Consider the following 20,083-nt stretch of genomic DNA (forward strand, 5'->3'; position numbering starts at 1 on the left):
AGAACAGAGGAGAATGATCAATCGTAATGCAGGATTGTCTCTTCTTAATGGGAAATTAGGTTAAAAAACAAATCAGGAGAATGTCATTTTCAAGTCAAATAAGAATATAAAACAATGAAAAACTAATTAATTGCCTGTAACAGTTAAAAACTGAGAAGAAATGTTTGTTAAAATGGGGCAATGGGAATCACAAAATTACAGTCCGTTGCTGTTTTTGCACCGCCCTGCACCCATGTGATGTGCGTATAACTACCTCCTTTTTCTGAGATATGTTTTAAGAAATACCTAAAATATCAAACATTTATTTTATTTCCCCTGAAAGCATAAATACTTTGTAGCAAATACTATTTTGTTAGCATTATACTACAGAAGAGTATTTCTGTCAGTCCTAAATATAAAAAATTAGGATAAGGGTCACATTACAGGGTTATACATTTTTCTCATAACAAGGTGTTTTAACGTAATAATGTGATCACTTACATAGTTATAACATAAAACTTTTCATGTTGCAACATAATGACTGATATTGTTTAAACATGCATCTCTTTATTGGCTGATGAAAATGATGTGTGAGGAAATACAGAAAGATTGTAAAATGCATGGCTCTGAGTCTGTACAGAAAGAAGTATGAGCGTGATGCTCTGGAGGTCGTCTTCTCGTCTCTCATTGGTCACCTGGACGGGCATGAATGACTCCATACAAGCTACAGCATCTCAACAATGTAAGTTTCATGTTATAACATGAAAAGTTCTATGTCATAATGAGATAAATGATTACGTTATAAAGTGGTACGTTTCATGTTATAAGAATATAAGTTATAACAAGAAATGTTTCTGGCATGGCAAGCATTAGGCTTCCATATAAAACATACAGTCTACTTTTTCTACGTCACTGTGTTAATTTACACTCATAAAAAACAGGCCTCAGACACACTCCCTTTGTCAAATAAAAAGACAGCAGTTTGGTTAAAACTAAACTGCAAACAAGGATTAAATAGGAAAACTTTTTCAACTTGAAACTTGATTAAAAAAGCTATAGTTGAATTGAGTTATTAAATCTTTTTCCCCATACACTTCTTGTTTGTATTGATCCCATTTGTGATAAAAAACATTTAGTTTACAAATGAGTAATACATTTGTTTTGTCCTACATGTTGTTACTATTTCTGAAGTCTTAATAATACACATGTGAGCGCAGCAGATGTGTCTTTGCTGTTTGTGGATTTGTTTTCTGCTCGGCGCTAAATGACCCAACTCACACGAGCTCAGAGGAAACCATGGTGATTGATCGTGTTCCAGCCGAACCTTCCCCATTTCCTCTCAACTGTAACCTGGGTTAATATACACACAGACGCCTGCTAGAAGAACTTTGGCACATTGCTCCAACCTGTAAGTCATTAATGGGTGCAATAAATACCTTGACTTGCTTATGACTGCATAGCTAAATAGTTCTGCAACACGACAAGAGCATTAACAGGTCTGGCCGCAGACTCATTCACTGCGAGGCTGCTTTTGGTTCGGAGTTTGACTCTCCTATGTTTGCATGCGGAGCAACGGCACCTGCAACTCGGTAAACTCAAGTCTATTACATCGCTTATTTATTGGCTGTGTTAATAAATCCAACAGGAAACACGTCGTCTGAGCATTCAAATTGAGGTGTAACTACGTGCAGCCTCACTGTCTGGATAACATCACTCTTTTAAAAATGAGAGTAGAGAGAGCCGGCAGTTATCAAAATAAAAAACAGAGATCAGCAACCAAACATGATGACCAAAATATCCTGTTTGGACAAAACCGCGTTTCCTCGCCAGAAATCCCCCAACTCAAAACGACCCATTAAAAAACAGTGTTCAAAACAGCGAGTCTACAATTTAGAGGCGGCTCTCTCCTAAATGTGGTCCAGACAGCAAAGGCCACAAGGAGGAAGCCCACAACACACAGCAGCTGTAAAGAATAAAAACCAAAAGCTCCAGTTTGAGACATTGTCTTAGAGTGATAATACTGTTTTTTTTTTTTTTTAAAGGGAGGATTCTCCTGCAAGTAAAGACAGACACCATGTATCAGGTTAGATGGATGACTTTCTGAGTGAATCACCAACGTCTAACATCAAGTTAAAATGTATGTTAATGCAGGGAAAGAGGAAGCTGAAGTAATGCTTTAATGGATTTTATTTTTGAACATTTTCTTTTCTCAATAACAGATATTTTGAGTTTTCAAAATAAAGTATTTAATTAAAATTGTAGTGTTTAAAGCCTTGCTGAAGATTCTACCTTGATGGGCTGCATACACACAGAGTTAATAAAAGAAACACTAATTGTGTCCTATTCTGGATACAGAATATATTTTTTTGTATTTTTTTTAATTTAGATGATGCATGTTATTTTGATTGAATCACCTGTTATTCCTAGCAAAGATTTTGTGAAAATGATGCATGTATACACCCGTGATGTATCTCTGAAAGCCAAAACTGTGATTGTAGATATCACAAGTGATATTATTACTCCATGTCAAATTGATTTTAGTGAGTAGAGAAACCTTTAAAACTCACATGTATTTTCTTTTGTGATGTCTCTTTGACAGAACATTTTTGAAATGATGAGAAATTAAAACCCGAAAACCTTTTTTTTATTTTTTTTATGTAGATTAAAATGAATTAACATAAAGGCTACTATTGTAGAAAAAGCAGAAATAAATGACAGAACTCATTATTGCAGAGTAGTTACATGTTTGTGTTTTGTAAATGGTAGTAGAAATAGTGACACGCTGAACTGGTGTGATGACTTGTGAAATGATCTGCAATAGAAAAATACACTGAAAAAGTAAGAGGCAGTACTGATTATAAAGATGATGTTGAGAGATGCTTTATATATGTTTTAGGCAACAGGAACCGAATATGCAGATCTAGAGTTTATGTTTAAAAAATGTTTTATAGTGTTTGTTGTTAAAGTTAAAAGTTTAGCAAAAACAATCAAATTAAAATTGAATATTTAAGAAGTGAAATGACACAGCAAAGATTTACATATATGAACTAGCAAGCTAGGATCTAGAGAGGATGCTGTAGTGTTATAGAAATATATTGATTGAATCAGTTTTCATGGGTTGTTACATCTGAAATCAAGTACAAGTATCTATTTTATATATACATATTATTTACCGTATCACTTAACTTGTTAAATGTGACAATAGACTACTTTTTGTTTGTGAGCATCAGAAGGAAAACTGACAGAACAAAAGCGCATAATTGCGACCCCCTGAAAATGGCCTTGCGATCTAATTTCGGGTCCGTACCAACCAGTTGAGAACCGCTGCACTAGAGACTGACAGCTTCATGATAGGAGCCACAGCACCGTTCTTTTAAGTCCTTTTTTTTTTTTTACAAGGTAACTTTGGATGAAACTACAGCTAGTTGATTTAGTATCTTTGGAACTCTAAAAACCTGAACATGTTTTTCTTTTTTCATGAAGACTGTGTCAAACCAACAGGGATAATTGAGGCTTTCCTGAGCAAGATTTGAGCTTCTGAAAACAGAACAAAATACAAGCATATATTCTGGGGTTCTGGAGCAACACTTCTAAACATGCATTTACTGTATTTCTCCAGAGGAATCATTTTACAATCCATCATATCTGAATGTGTCACAGTGGACCATCTATTGTGGATTATGAGGTAACATGACAGTGAGCTGCGGGCGGAGGGGAGTAAACGAAGAAGAAAAACAAACAAGAAAGACAGAATTGTTCTCCAGCGTTTGCCCTGTGTGGTTGTCTAAATGGGAGACTTTGATGTTAGTGTGTACTTGTGATTTTAACCGCAGTAAGCAAGAGCCCCCACAGCAGCTACCAGGAAATCACAGCACGCCAAGACAATATGCAACTTTTGAGGATTAGCTTAAAAAAAAAAAAAAAAAGAAAGAAAAGAAAGCTAAAGCAGTAGATGGGAGAGCCTGAGCAGCACCACAAGATGAGGAAAGTAGCTGTTTGATGAATGTTTCTGTCTCCACGCCTCGCCACCTCCTGTCTCTGTAGCTCTGGATCATTATTAAAGGCAAGATTGAGGAAGCAAACTAGTAGACAGAGAACCACATGAAGATACGACGGTGACTTCATTGTTGTTTCACAGTTGCCAGCAGAACTACAAATTCCAACTAGAAGTAGTTCAGGCATTCCTGGAAGAACTACTGTTTTCTTTAGTCATCATTTATCAGAGGTTAAACCAGTGCAGTGCTATGGTTCTGGCACATTCTAATAATTTATACCTGGAAAAGTAAATTCTCTCTCTGCTCCCCAATTAGGTCCAAACCCAGCAGACTGTCAGACTTCCAGCTCAGGTCTCCGGGAAGTGAAGTCTTCTATCCCCCCTTTGGTGAGGGCAGCCAGGAGACTTCTTCAATATGGAAAGGAAAGACGCTCTCTCCCATTTCCACACCTCATATATCAACCCAAATCCATCAAACTATAGCCTTCTTCTAAATATCTGCTAGAGAATACTGTGCTCTCAGGTTAAAACATCAATAATACGAGTTGGAGTATTAACCCTTCTTCAAATGTGGGTACAGAGCATCAAAATCACATGTTCTGCTTCATGAGAGAGGGCTAATCCTAAAATAAGAAACAGCTAAAGTAGTTGAATAGAAGCTAAATATGTGAAGACTCTTGTTTTGTAAAAGTAACTCTTCATCATGTTAAACATTCAGGGGGATTACTTTCGTCTTGGTTCTACTTCAGCACTCTGACTTCACACATGGCGTTACGAGTGTAACCCCCGTCGTAAAGCAGGGCTCAGGCTAAAGGCCCTGCCTGAATGTGACATTAAAGGCCATTTAAAGTCAAGACACTGTCTGATTTGCCACAGTGATGAATGCCAAACCTGGGCCAGGCCTTCAGTGGAACACTAAATTCCTCTGAGCAGCAAATGAGCTCTGACTATTTCTTTTTATTTGATCCTATTTCATTTGGTAGCGTCCGCGCCTCTCTGTCAGGTCCAATATTTGGACAGTTAAAATGATCTTAATGTAGGTACTAACACCGGTCTGATCTGGAGACTCAACCTTAAGTTTGAAAAAGCAGCTCAAAGATCTAGTTATGCAGGGTTTTTTAAGATACTTTTAGGTTAGGATGCTGGAGTTCAAAGCGAGGATTATTAACAGAATAAAATATGCTGTGCTTCACATGAGCCCTACAGTGGGTTTAACTCCTCGTGGCCTCTCCACTCATCTCTCTCACTCTGAGAGGAGCACAGAGAGAGGTCATCACCTTCTCCCCAAACAGGAAGCTCCATCAAAAGAGGATCATGTTTCTGCACAAGCCAGTGAAGGAGAGGGCAGCCAAGAGGACGGGGACTCTCTCCTGAGCCTCGCAGCAGAGTCAGGGATGACATTATGTGTGCAAACACAATCCTGTGTCAATTTAAATACGATTTATGAAAATTTTCATGAAGAGAAAGTCAAAGGTTGATTTACACATACTGATTTTGTCCCAGGACAAGGTTAAGCTAGGAGAGGTGAGTTTTTGACTATTAGCACAAAGCCTCCTGACATTTGACCTAAGCCTGGAGGGCAAGACAACGCAGCCGCCACCTCAGGATCAGGTGAGGGCCAAGCAGGCTTCTTGTTCCAGTCAAACAGAGCGAGAAAAGTGCGAGTCATTCTGAGCCTCTCTGTGACACAATTCACAATGTGGATGGAAGAGATCTGTGTTAGCTTTATAATTAAGACCACTTGCTTTCTTTAGGCAGGTTTATAATAGCCAGGTATAAATATTTATTCCTGGCATCTGCAGAGGATAAAAATGGTGGGAGTCAGAGGTGGAGCTCGCCAAACATCCAGAATCCAACACTGGCTCTGTGATGCTTTTACCCCCGAGGACCTCTGTGCCAGACTGCGCTGCAACGGAGATCAAATACGAGGGCCCTTATGTTGCATTTATTGTCTTCAGGTCTTCCATTTTTCCTAATAAATGAGTGACAGCTTGAGGTGGGTCTGGGTACTTTAGTAGACTCTTTGTATTTTTCCCTCGGGTCAGAGAGTAGAGGGCTTTAACAGCGATCTAAAAAACGTAGGGGAAACTTGCAGAGCATATCTAATTGCTTTCATATGCCATATTATTGGTTGATTTAAATAACCACAGACACAAGGGGGCACAGGGTGCATCGCCTTTAACCTCTGCATGGCCCTGGCCAAGACTGACTGGCTGGCTGGCGTGGTTACTGAGTGGATCGGCGCCCACAACACTTTGAGCACATAACACCAAAATCAGGTTTTCTTCCGCCAATTATCCCCCTGTTGCTTCCTCAGTGAGCTGGAGTTGGCTTTTTGGAGGCTACCCTAGTTGCTGTAGAGTCCATTAGAGCAATTTAGATGCTTCTTTTGCTCGATGTTCTGTCACTGGTGTTAAAACAGGAAAGCTTTAGGGTTTAAGATGACAGGGAAGTGAAGATGCAATGTCTGGAAACTGGGAAATGATGCCTCATTTTTTACTGCCCTGGTGAAAGATGGCCATGCACACCATAACAGTGACTGCTTTGCAATGCAACAGAGATGAAGATGCATTGCAGTGTGCAGTGAAAACCCTAATAACCGATATCTAAATAAGTATTCTACAAAAGATAATGTCTTACTGGTCAAATCTTTCTTCAGCTTCCTGATGTCCTTGGCGAGGTCTTCGAACTTCACCTGTGCAGCCTGGAAGAATTCCTGAGGCTCCGGCAGAGGAAACACACTCTTATCTGTGCCAGCATCCTGGAACACACAGAAGTATATGAGTGTTGAGTAAGTAATGTGAGTGCTACATTTGGATAATCTGATTGATGGTATTTTACCTTGTCAAAATTACGCAGGTAGTATAGAACAACGTAATCCACCAGATTCATATGAGTGTCCTGAGGAGGAAATAAATGACTATAAAGATCAGGCTTAACATTCCCTACTGATATATCAATATGATTTGACTGTATGGGTTACTTTGCTATTTTTATGTAAAATTTGAAGTTATGTGTTACCCTGCTTTTGACATCCTTTAGTTTTGGGAGAATTTCCAGTCCAAAGCCATCGGCCTGACCTCTTGTCCTGTTCCCTCCGTTCATGTAGTTCCCAAAGGCCAGAACAAGACCCATCACATCCCGCAAACTATCACACTCCAACAGCTCCTGAAACACAGATACACACTTGTATTAGTAAGATTTATTTTGGCTTATCAACACTTTTCTGAAGCAGTGCTGGTTGACATGGTACTCTTACTTTGCAGACATGCGTGATGACGTCCACTTTGCGGCCAATGGAGGCGATGATATCGAGGAACACTGACTGAAATATGATGCAGCGTGCTCGGCCTGCAAAGTTGGGAATCTGGGAGAGCTCATAAAGAAACCTGGAAACAAAAAAAAAAAGGTGGGGGGGGGGGTATGTTATGACAGAATTATACAAAATGTCTTACAGGAAGTACTATTCTGGGTTCTTGGCAGGCTCTGGTCCTCTAAGCAGGCAGGCTGAGTCAGTGTCGCTGTTCACAAGCGCACAGGCAGCTGATAGTCATGAGCGGCGCTGCTCTGCTGGGTTTGAAGGGTCCATGGGGTCAGGTGGAGGGAGAGCAGCGAGCGGCGCACACAGATTGATCAAAGGTAGCTCTGGCCTGATGTGGGAAGACTTATGTAAACAGTGCTGTGTCAGAGGGGAGCAGAGCAGTAACATCCTGTGTGATTAGGCCCTTCTGATGGAAGGAGACACTGAGTAGGGATAACTCTGGCAGCCGTAGTGACAGCTCTGGTCAAACATGGAAACAGGAAGGCCAGGCTGAGCGGCACCACTGGGTCCGGGCCTCGTTAACTGGCCTGGACTACTTAACCCTGACAGGAACTACTGAAACAATGCCCATGAATGCAATTTATGTCCGAGATTGGTGGATTACTTTATGAAAAATAAAGACTTTGAGGGATCAGAGAGACACCGTAATGTGCAAATGTTGGCCATATTTTCTATTTTTTGTTTTACGGTGTGATTAATATCGACAATAATAATAATAAGAAAAAAAGTAACATTTTTAGGTCATAAATAAAACATAAATGGGTCACAAGTTAAGTCAAAGTAAACAAAAAATTAATTAATCTGGTTTTATTTCACGTTGTTTTAAATTTACTGACTGGTTGTGACATCACATAAACCCCTGTCAACCAATTTAATTTAGCTTTATTAATGGTAACAAACAAAAAGGGCACAAATAAAACAAAAAAGACAGGTCAGGATGATTCTCAGTAGAACCAATCACCCACTGTGGTAAAGTGATTTGTGATCATGGTCTTAATATGTCCAAGAGAAACAAGAGTGTCAATCTTGACAGTGTCGTAAAATATTCCACATTTTTGGAGCAAAAAAGTTAAAAGCGGCTTTTCCAAGTTCAGAGTAAAACTAAGTATATCAGTAATACGTTTTTCATGATTTTTTAATGTGTATGAGAAAATGTTGTCGTATAAAACTCACTGTTCAGGTTTGTCCAGCAGTTTGACGTCTTCTTCTTTGGCGCTTTCATAATGTTTTGTTATCTTGGCCAACTCATCACTGGTGGCCCTCTAGAAAAGACAGAACATAAACAAAAAAAGAAGATAGAAGTTCATTAATGCAACTGAATATAATCAGACGGTATATGTTCAAGTGAAGGATGCTGCTCAATAACAAAAATGATGTGTACCAACGTACAATAGTTAAAGTTATTTGTAGTCATATTTTTCAGACATTAACATTATATCATTTCTGTCTCCTTGAGAGCTTCTTCAACTTACATTTTCATACAAAGCCTCAATGGTTTCCAAGTCCACCACGGAGTTGTCCAAAGTGAGAACGGCTGCAATGGTAAAGAAATTCATTAGAAGTATTCAGTTTAATAAATGCACGAGATCTTGGCCAAAGCATTCTGCCTTTAATTTTGTCCAACGTAAAGGAGCACCATGTAACTCTGTCACCTAGTGTTTAGAATGGGTACTGCAGTCCAAATTCAAAACATTAGAGAGAGCTGCACTTCAATGTTTCTTTAATGTCTGATGATATAGTAAGGTCAAATTTATGATTTAATGTAGTAGATATCTTACAGATTGGACCTACCATATGTCATAGGGATAGGGTTATATGATGTATCATATGGGGTTATATGGCAAACGAGATTATGGAACATTATTTATTGTTAAAACCTACGACAAAACCAGGAAAAAAGAGCAATGTTTCCTTGTGTCTCTATGCTTCTTCAATATACCCATTTTTGGACATATGGCAATTATAGACCCAGAGAAGGCAGCAGCCTTTCTGGATCTGGTTTACAGTTTCTACGATACATGGTAGAGTTACAACAGGCATTTGTGAATGCAGCAATGAACTGTGTTCACTGACAATGTTTTTTTTGGAAGTGTTTCTGATCCCATGCAGTGATGTCCGCCACATAATCGGATCTGTTTTTAATACAGGGCAGTCTGAGAGTCCAAAAATCCTAGGCCCTCAACTAGAATCACTACAGCTGATAATAATGATTTTTAGAATGATGCACAAGATAAAGATGTAGATGAATAAAAGTGTTGGGGAAATTGGAATAAGGTTTTCTTGAACTTTTTCGTCTACAAGTTTAACAAGACTAACAGAGTAAATCTAAAAGTGCAAAGGGAGGGCAGAAGTGTAGGGGACGGCACAGAAAGAAAGTGACTCCTGTTCTGTGTCTGAGAGGTGTCACAAGTTTATGGCTTCTGTGTAGGAGGAGGGGAAGAGGAAAAGATGGGAGGGAAGGCTCCAGAATGCTCGATAAGCTGACAGTTGTCTGGTTGGTGCAGACAACCACAGAAAGTATGCACATATCATTTATTGTTCTACAATCATTGACTCAATGTGATGAAAATAAAAATTAAAAAATTGTCACCAATACCAAGCAGTACACTTTCTGTTTCAATTTCAGCTTGAAGTACCAAAAACTGTCCAGAACTAACAATTGGCAGCAAATACTTCAAGGCCAACTCTACAACTTTTGAAAAACAGTCAATGTGGTCACAAGTGAAAATTATGAAACCACCCAATATTGAACACTGTAGTGTATTAAAAATGTAGTACAAAATTAAAACAGTCACAAACTGACATCCTTTTGAATGTTACACACCTTAAAAAACGTGAGGGTTGCTTTCATTTGGCAACATTACATCACTGAAATCGCTTCCTGAAATTCAAGTATTCAAGCTATGTTGGGTAACTTTTTCCAAATGCCAGCCACCTCAGTCACAAGTTGCAATTTCAAGATGACTGTTAATGATAAAATGTAGCTTTACAGTAGCAGAAGGGGGAAAAAGTAACTTAAGCAATATTACACACAACGCTAAACCTTGTAACTTGCAATAGCGCTACCTAGCCGCCTTACACGTTAACATTAAATCAAAACTGAAAGGTCCCAGATATGACCCCAGGTGATATTTATGTGATTACAATAAATGCTATACTGTAGTGTAACAAAGGAAGAAGTAAAAGGCACTGAAAAATCCAGTCTAAGTAAGCATTAGCTTCCTAACAATTTAAATTAAAACTGGTTAACGTTCTCTATACAGCAGTTTCTTACAGCCAAAATTTGTTAGGAATTTTAAAGGGGAATTTGGCAACATGCCACACTACAGCTTCGACAGTTACAGCAACAACAGAAGCCAACGAGAAAAGTCTCAAACCACCTTCCATAGCGTTTTAAAAACTACAAATTCTAGCCAAGGTTTGCTAAGTCTGGCCATTAACACATTAGCTACCAAGCATACAAACATGAAAGCACAACTTTTGCTGAATGACAGACTGATGGCCATAAATGACAACTATGCGATAAATGCAATCAGTAACATTTAGTTCAGCTGTTAGACAAGCAGAAAAAAGTCACAAACCAACTTCAATGATGTTAAACATACTGTTAAATCTATTTCAAGTTGCTTAATTTAGATAAAATGACATTACTTCATTGCCAAACGTGCCGAATTTTGATATAAGGTTTTGCTAAGGAACAGCTATCGTCATAATAATAACATAATAACAGATAATAATCTGTTCATTCAATTCATACTTATTTATTTTATACAACATTTATTTGGATCAATTCATGCATGTTAGGCTGCTTTTAACACTGAGGCATTATTTTTTCATTTTTAGAATTGCTTCAGGTAGAATAAAATGTTTAGAGAAATGTGGCATAGTGGTACCAGTACCATGTGTCATGAATTGCTGGCAAAGGTAAAATTAACAGTCTAAAAAACACAGCCCAAGTCTTCAATCACTAACTGCTCCTAGCTAACAAGTTAATACTTTGCACTCTGTTTCCCAGCTGTTCCCGTTGCAGAGAAGCTGTCAATGTGGTCCTGATGTCTGGATCAGAGAGATCGCTGGAGGTCCATTTCCTACATCTTATTAGAGTGGATTATTCAGTCCCTCAGCCATGCAGCCGTCAATCACACACCAAAGGGGGGCCTGCTCCAGTGTGCACAAGAGCACTCTGATCCGAGGGGAGCCGGATATCTCTCCACACCAACAGATCAAAGCAGGCCTGCCAACCGCCTCACACCCTCTCCTTACACTTTTCACTCATCGGCTTTAGTGTGGAAGGGCATGTGTGGTGTGTGAACAAGCTCATATGTGTGTGTGTGTTTGTAGTTGGTGTGTGGGGGAGAGCCTCCCTTTGCCCTTGAACCATGGTGGCCCTTGAGGTCCCCCAGTCACTCCTTCGGGTGCATTTTATCCCCCCCTCTGCCTTAACTAGAGTGCTACCTTCTCTGCTCCCCTCCTTCCCTCCCTAGTAGCTCTAATTACATTACATGTCCCATGTCCTTTTAATTTGGCAACAAAGGGGAGGCAAGCAGGCGAGGCCAGGGACCAGAGCCCTTAGAAGTGCTTATTAAGGTGCTGTCCTTCATTGTCAGATTCAAATTGTCAATTTCACTTCCCATTAAGGCACGAGGAGGCAACCTCACACTGAGAGTAAGCTGGCCTTTTTAACCAAACCTGCTCTACAAGCTCACACTGGAACAGAGAGAAAATGAATTAAAAGGAAAAAAAATAAAAACTGGTGCTTTGTGCTGTGGCTTGTGCATTAGGCGGTTTTATGTGGCAGTGCAGTGTCTGCTAACTGTGGAAGGTGGTTTTGTACATGCTCAGATCATTAGTGGGGTGTCAGTCCCATTAGGCTTGTGGAAACCGTCACTGGCTACAATAAACAGATCTGCTGGCCGCATGCTCAGACTAGCAGGCGGCAGGAACTCTCCGCCACAGTCCCAGCACAGGACCAATTCCTGGCCTATCTACTCTGTCCCCAACACACACATTACGTGTTTACATACACAATGTGGCTGGATTTTCCACAGAACAAGCAAGCATGTAATCAATTTATGTGGCTCTTCAAATAAAGGAGATTGCAATTTATTGTATTTTTAGCGGCACAAAAAGGATTTTTGGGCAAGGGCAGCAGTAGCTCAGTCTGTTGGGACTTGGAAGGAAGTATGGAAATCGCTCTAGTGCACTTCCCGAGCACTGCCAATGTGCTCTTAAGCAAGGCACCAAACCCTCAACTGCTCGGGGGTGCCCTCTTTTGTGTGCACCCCCCTCACTCTGACATCTCTTCATAAGTTCATGTCCATAGGATAATGTTTGTGCATTAGTGTATACCTGACCTATATGTGTGCAGCTTGTTCAATAACAAAGGTAAAAACTGATTTTCAGCCCAGGGATGAATAAAGTTTATTTTCTTCTTTCTTCATGTGACAGAAAAACTGAGAGGCTGCTTTCATCCCAGTGTTGAACTCTCATTATCAGACAATTCAAGATATTTTCTTTCCCACCACAGTGATGGAAAATAATCCACTTTTCCACTTGAGACACAAATGAAAAAAATAGTGTGTCTTGTTACAAATTATAAGCTGTCAAGAGTAAGGACATTATTCTCAGCTGCAGGGCTCATTATCTCATCATCTCATCTTCTAAAAAGAACTCCATCTGCATTTCGTCAGAAGTCACTCACAAATTCTTGCCAAATGGGAGTGTACATTCGGTCTGTAATATGAATATGAGCTCCTTCCTTGACAGAGATTTAAATAATATCACAGCTTTCAAAAACATAAGATAACATATCGTCAATGAAAAAACTTTTTTTTTTTACCTTGCTGAATGTCCTTCAACTCAAGATGCAGGCTGGATATCAGGATGCCGACAGCTTGGGAACGCTTCCCATCCAGCAGCTTGATTAACTGAATAACACAGAAAACAAATACGTTCTTATATCAGAAGATTAATATTTAGTAGGATTAGTGGGAGCTACATAATATGTATTTAATTAGAGTTATTGCCCCATCTTAAATTAATTTATACTAATATACATTGTGTTAATCTGAGTATGACACCTTATTAGACTATTAGAACTTCATCAACACATTGACCTAATTTGGGGAATTTTTGGTTCAAATGTCGACTTAAATTATTCTTAATCATTTCGCAAACATAGACACGTTCTGTACGTTTGATCTACAGAAACCCTACGTGTACATACATCCATACATTTCATTTACTCAAGCAACAAATCATTTCTGGTTGTTTTTTTTCAAGGTCTCGACTTACTGATCTTGTATTACCAGAGTTGCAAAAGCACAAAACAAACAGAATTAGTCTTAACTTACATCTTTAGTGTGTGTAACAGCAGCATGACATGTCCGGTTTCTTGCCTATCACAGTGTCCAGATAACTGTTTTTGTTTTATAGAACGATAATGAGATATTTTGATCCATTATAAAGGAAAGACCAGATTTGTTATCTCTGAATAAGTAGAAAAATAAATTGAGATCTTGAGAAAACAACTGAAATCAACTCATTATGAGGGGAAAACCAGCATTGTTATCTTTAAATAACAAGATAAATGAGATCTTGAGAAAACAGTTTTAAATGTTATCACCGAAAAATAAAGACCATAAAATGTACAGGTTCATGTCTGTTAAAGGCTTTCATTATGCTCCACAGTTTACCTTGACTTTTCATATTTTGAGTTATTATCAATTCTGTTTTTTAAATCAATGACACTAAACGAGTTAAGGAAAATGGTGAATAAAAAATACATTTCTGTGATGAGATGATGAGAGGCCAGGTAAAACTTCTTGCTGTGTAAGAGATGAACCGCCTGGAGCCCCTGTTACTCTATGTAGCAGTCTACGTAGCAGGGATTGACCCAGTTCATCAACACAAGTTGTCACAACCCCTCAACATAATCCAAAAAGATAGAGAAACACACTTTGTCTAATTTGTTTCTATAAAGGGAGCAAAGTCAAGTTAGAGAGGGTACACCTCTGGTTTACTAAGAACACGTGTGTGATATAATCAAAAATATCAAGTCGTAGTGAAAGTACAAAGGCAAAAGTGGCACCATAAAAGGACAGTCTAGAAGAGCAAGGCAAAGAGAAGCAGGGCTTTTTTTATAACAAACTATAAATTCACAGGATTTTTATTTGTACCTACACATGGTCACAATTACTTATGACTGAATTAGCCATAAAGCCAGAGAGAGTTTTGGCAAGGTAAAGCCCCGCTCTAAAAGTTAATGTGTCAGGCTTCTTCATTAGGTATTATGGCGTTGTCGGCTACTTGGCTGTCCAGTGGGAGCTGGAGAGCAGAAGCCTTAGAAGTGGGTATTGCATTACAGGGCGTTAGTGGGTGCCATGCTGCTTCCAGCTCTATTACCTGGATCGCTGGGGATCTCCCTCTCTAAAGGAGTTGTGTAGCAGGCGTTCCCCAACACCTCTAATTAACCATTTTGGACGGGCCACTCTAAAAGCAGCCCAGGAACCCTTTCCCTGCTTACAATTAGCTTAAATAGTTACATTAATGAGAGAAGACAACTGATGCTGGAGGCTGGGTAGCAAACAGCTTGGGTTAGATGCTGATGCTGAGACAGTTGGGCATCAATAGCTACAACTCCCTCTAGTGGACAAAATGGAATTAAATGTACAGCAAGGCGTTTGGAATGCTTAAAAGAGGGAGGAGGAGAAAAAGAGTGAAGTGAGCCGCCAAAGAAAAATAAACAGAATGATGGAGGGAGACAATGTGAGCTGAAGCAGGTGGTTGATGTTCGGCGAGTAGGGCAAGGCAACTTCAGGTTTTGATAGTTTACACCATCAACCGGCAGGGCAGCCAGCCTGCTCTACAGCCACTGTCTGTCTTACCATCTGCCTGGAATCCTCCAGCCAGATTTGAAAAAAAAACAAAAAAAAAACAACTGAATCAAGACTTTTCATCATTAATCACCCACTTAACACCCATCAACCCCAGTCTCACCCAGCCGTGTTATTCTTACACCCACTCTCCAACGTCAGAGCTAGAGCGCCAAATATGTCTTTAATAAACGCTTTGTGATTGCTCACGAGTTATTCCCATAAACCGATAAAAGCAGCTGTTTGTTTAAGGAGATCTGCAATCTGTAAACCTGATTCACATTTGATTTATGTGGAAAGAAGAAATTGCCATTTTTGTGTTTACCGATGTGCATATTTATACTTTCGGCTGCATTGATTTCTTCATCCTCAGCCGTCTCTTCCTCGCCTCTAATCTGTCAATAAAGAATGCACGGACATGCACACTGTCTCCAATCGCTCCTGCTCACTCCTATGGGTGCTCCGTCATCATTGCTTCCTCCATCCAGCGGACTGGAGTGGAGCCACATGCCTGCAATTACCCCCCTGGTACAGTCCAGTCCGGTCTGCTCTCTTCAATGTCATCTTCTCTTCTTTGATATGCTAATCCACACAGAGAAAAGGCTCCAGAGTAAACAAGAGCTTTGATTTTTCTATGGTACACATGATAGAGATTAGCCCACTCATGTAGGCATTGTTGCATCCCCAGAGTTTCAACTATTGGCGTGTGTAGTAGTTGGAAAGTGGCTCATATGCATAATGTACACACACATTCCTTTCCCTCAGACTCATCTCCTTTCCCCACACAGAGAAGCCACCACCACCCCTTGCTCCCCTGGGCTGTGTTGTTAGCATGATCTGGCAACACTTTTTGAGCAAGTGCATAATGACTTAGGAGGACATGCCGTCATCACACACACATGCATTCAGGATACACAGACGCACATACACAAAACACGCGGCAAAGTAAACAGGCAAATGAAACCCACTTCTGTCACACAGACGCATAAACAGATTGAATGGCATCTTTATTGCAGAACCCTGCTCTGTCAGAAACAAGAGACAGGTTGTCTGCAATCTGCACGAGAGTCCACTTGTCTTGTGAGTCACAAGGTGGTACAGGGACCACTGAGGGGTCAGATTCTGCAGATTAAGTGGCCATGTAGAGGCCACAGGAATAGATTGATCAAACGTCTTAAGAGTAACATAAGGACTGCTTAAAAACGGTGAATTGACGATAAGTCTGTAAGGACTTTCATGGGTTGTGGACTGGAAGGTTGCCGATTCAAGTCGCGGTTCGGATCACGCTTGGAATTTGGGACTGGTTGCTGGAGAGGTGCCAGTTTTGCTCCCAAAGTGGCCTTGAGCAAGCACTGAACCCTGGACTGTTCGCCACTCAATCACAGGGCTGACAGATAGAGACAGACGACTGGGCACACTCACATTTACACCTACGGGCAATTAAAGAGTCACCAATTAACCTAACGAGAACCTGGAGAGAACCCACGCATGCACAGAACATGCAAACTCCACACAGAGAGGCCCTGTCCGACGGGGATCTGAACCTAGAACCTCCCAGCTGTGAGGCAAAAGTGCTAATCACTGCCCCACCGATCCCCTACACAGCCTCTCCACTCCACACCTGCACCCCCCCCCCATAGATAGTACATCTTCATGATCCCTTCCTACCTAATAAGTCTCGTCTAGTTTTCCTCCCAGCTCTGATCCCTTCCTCAAAACCTCTCAAAGAAATCTGTTTCTTGTATTTGTCTTTTTGCTTTTATTATTCCCAGCCTTTTCACCAGCTGAACTTCTTGGAAGCGATCATCATCTAGTGATTCAGATGATTTCTCTCCTAAATGTTTTCTCCCCTCTTTAACTCACAGTATAAACTTCCAGGAATAAAAAAGGATTAGGTAAACATAATTATTATATTTTGACAACCTTTCCAGGCAGTGGGACTTCCAAAGGAGCAGAAAACAATCATACTTTTGGATGGATTGTGAATGCTCTTCCTGCCTCTAAACACAGACTTTCTTATTGTTATGAGTACAGTAAAGTGCTGGAGAATACATGTCTTTATATAGTTTTCAATGCTTGAAAAACACCTAAATTGACGCAAGAGCTTTTTTTCCCTCCTCTGGTATGAAGTTGTTTCAGCTTTTTTTCCATCAGTATATCTTCCATGCTGACGTAAGCAAAGACAGGAGACAGTTGGAAGGATTAGTGTCTGGATGTGTCCGTCTGAGTTGGATCAAATATTGGACGCTTTGCTGCTTTCAAGTGACCAGACTGAATAGAGAGATCTAAGGATGGAGCTCTCTCTCTCTCACACAGGCGCGCGCGCGCACACACACACACACACACACACACACACACACTGTGTGCCTCTGGAGTGGAGTGGAGCCTTAACCAATTGATCAGAATAGGGGAGCTGTATGGATTTAGAAGGGACAGTCTCAGGCAGCGGCCGATTTTTAATTGCTTGGACGCCACAGTGAGCACCACGAGGCAGCCAGGATGCTGACGCAGGCTGAGGCAGAGGTGCAGAATTGCAGCACTTGACAAGACACCAAGACACCAACAAGTGTGTCTTTGGGGGTAGATCAATTTGGCAAAGAAGCCCATCTTTGTTGATCTTTCCTTTAAAATTTAACTTTGAGGCTTGCACAAATAAAATAAAAAAAATTGGATTCTAAAAAAGCATTATTTAGAATCCACACCTTCATCACAATGCTGGCTTGCATTAAAGGGAGTGAACTTATGAACTTATAGCCTGTTAGCCCACAATGCAAGACATAGCCACTGTTATCTGCAGAGAAGATCTAATGAGATTTGCAATTTACACCTTCACATTTCACCTTTTGTCCTTTGATTCACACTTGAGGATCCCAGGAGACAAGCATACTTTTTTAAAGAGTGTGATAAAAAAAATAAAAATCTGAATACAGGGCCCTGAGGTGCCTCAGATACCCAATTAATGACAAAGTGAGAGAAAAAAATACCTAAGGTGACTTTACCTTTTTGGTTTTGGCCTTTTTCTCATAGGTGTCTGAAAGGGGCTTCTTCTTGGGCTGTTGTGTTGCTTTGGAGAAAAGTTCCTCAAACTCATTAGTGCTGACAATGTTTGGCTCCTCCAGAGAACCCCACAGTGTGTTGTTGCTGGAAAGAAAAGAAGAGAATATATTATTTGCTAATTGATTCATGCAGTTATAACGTGAATTAAAATGTGGGGTTGTATGCTGCTTAATACTTGATCTAAGAATCATTAACAATGGCGCACAAAGTAGAGTAAGTAATCATGGGGTCTATTTGTGGAAGCTGATTTGATCGCTATTCAACCCACTTTTATCACTGTCTTGCAAAAGCTTGGCAGGAACGGCTGGATTCCCAACTTTGAAAAGTTTATGAGCCAAGTGATAAAAATAACAAAACTTAAGGACAAGCTTGTTCCTCCAATAAAGAAACATTTCCAACATATGAACCAGAATATGGGAGGCGATGTTGTGTTTTAGAAGTTGCTGAGTAACATGGAAAAATACAAACAGAGGCAGATTTTTAGAACAAGCTGTGTCTGAAGTCAAGAGGATGATCAGGAGCTCAAACACTTTCCTGTTCACTAAAACATCTGTCTCTGCTTTTCTTCCCTTATTCCGCTAATCAAATGGACATTAACAACATATTCAACAGGCTTACTGGCAAAAATAACTTACTATACAGAAAGATAACATCTGTAATACACTGCATGCGTCTGCTTACAGGCTTCCTCTATCTTTCACACATCTCGGCTGTTTTCTCAGGTCAGAGTTTACTGATTTGACACCTCATCTTTGAGCTCATGAAACTGGCAGGTCAATCACAAATCAAGGCCAACTTACAAAGGGCCCCCAAAAACTGGATGCAAAACACTAAGACAAAAGCTCCCTGGCATATAGAAGCAAACACATACAAAATCATTCATAAAAAGCTGAGTTGGGGTCAATAAGTACGGTAACATTTGTCTCCTCTGCAGTGGTGAGACGATTTTCTGGAGCAGTAAAGACACTTTCTGTTGAAGACATAATGATACCGTCTCTAAAAAAGCCTTTCATTTGAACTTTTTTATCCCCCGAAGACTAAGGGGAAAAAGTCCAATGATGAGCCTCTGACTCCTCGAAACACAACTGTGCAGGAATTCAGCTTGGAAAAGAAAATTACACTCAAACCCCAAGACATATTTCCATGCAAGACAACTTTGTAATTGAGCAGATCATGGCGATAATTGAATCAGAATCGTCCTTAAAGCTCTGCTCCCTGCCTCTTTAAGGAAAAAAAATTGTCGCACATGCTGCCAACTGTGCTTGGTCTTTTAGATTGTGTCGAGACACCTGGCATCATTTCAAACCTTACACCGTTTCCCCCCCTCATAACTCCGAACCTCAGCGATCACACAGATGATCCAGCCACAGTTAAACATCTGACCCATTTAATGCCCTTTAACTTGGCCCTTTACCGTTTAATTTATCCCTTAATAAATTGCTTTAAAAGGGCCGTCAGTCCTGCAGCACTGGCCAGGACCAGCGAGTGCAAACTACAACTTCAGCTCCCCCCTCTAATCCAGCCATGGAAATACAAGGCCATAAAACTAGAAGCCTGCTACTAAGAGGCAACAACCGCAGCCACTGGAAATGGGCCGGATAATCCACTTACAATTACAGAGGATCTGGTTCAGCAGCAATATCTATATGTCATAGTTTTCCCAGCTACACTAAGAACCCATTAGAACAGGCCAATAAAGCTTTAAACTTCTTCAGCAGTGGGATAACAGATTCCACTCTTGCAGCTTTATATATTGAATCTTTGAGTATTGCCCTGTGACATCTGTGATGTGCAAGGAAATTGATCAATATTGCAAAGAGGATGCAATACTGGTTGGGCATATTTTAAACAGCAAAT

General features: G+C 40.2%; 1 protein-coding gene and 1 long non-coding RNA gene across 4 annotated transcripts in view; one reads left to right on the top strand and one right to left on the bottom strand.

The window, feature by feature from the left end:
* Positions 1 to 20,083, bottom strand: part of LOC109981309 (formin) — a 53,745-nt gene that overhangs the window by 13,854 nt on the left and 19,808 nt on the right. For both annotated transcript variants that reach the window (XM_065966136.1, XM_020630037.3), the window contains 8 exons: positions 18,169 to 18,310; positions 13,135 to 13,222; positions 8,768 to 8,829; positions 8,469 to 8,557; positions 7,233 to 7,362; positions 6,995 to 7,141; positions 6,815 to 6,874; positions 6,614 to 6,734 (listed from right to left, as the gene is read on the bottom strand). In XM_065966136.1, the coding sequence (XP_065822208.1) occupies positions 6,614 to 6,734; positions 6,815 to 6,874; positions 6,995 to 7,141; positions 7,233 to 7,362; positions 8,469 to 8,557; positions 8,768 to 8,829; positions 13,135 to 13,222; positions 18,169 to 18,310 (839 nt within the window). The remainder of the gene's footprint in view (positions 1 to 6,613; positions 6,735 to 6,814; positions 6,875 to 6,994; positions 7,142 to 7,232; positions 7,363 to 8,468; positions 8,558 to 8,767; positions 8,830 to 13,134; positions 13,223 to 18,168; positions 18,311 to 20,083) is intronic.
* On the top strand, positions 16 to 13,125 carry LOC114920146 (uncharacterized). Of its 2 annotated transcripts, XR_003808455.2 has the most exons (6): positions 16 to 1,568; positions 2,022 to 2,062; positions 4,290 to 4,360; positions 6,633 to 6,773; positions 7,240 to 7,382; positions 11,311 to 13,125. It is a non-coding gene; the product is annotated as an uncharacterized lncRNA (long non-coding RNA). The 2 variants fall into 2 exon arrangements; XR_003808454.2 differs by lacking the exon at positions 2,022 to 2,062 and having other exon boundaries at positions 19 to 1,568.

This window comes from Labrus bergylta, chromosome 18 (genome assembly GCF_963930695.1).
Source record: "Labrus bergylta chromosome 18, fLabBer1.1, whole genome shotgun sequence".
In the NCBI taxonomy this organism is placed as follows: domain Eukaryota; kingdom Metazoa; phylum Chordata; class Actinopteri; order Labriformes; family Labridae; genus Labrus; species Labrus bergylta.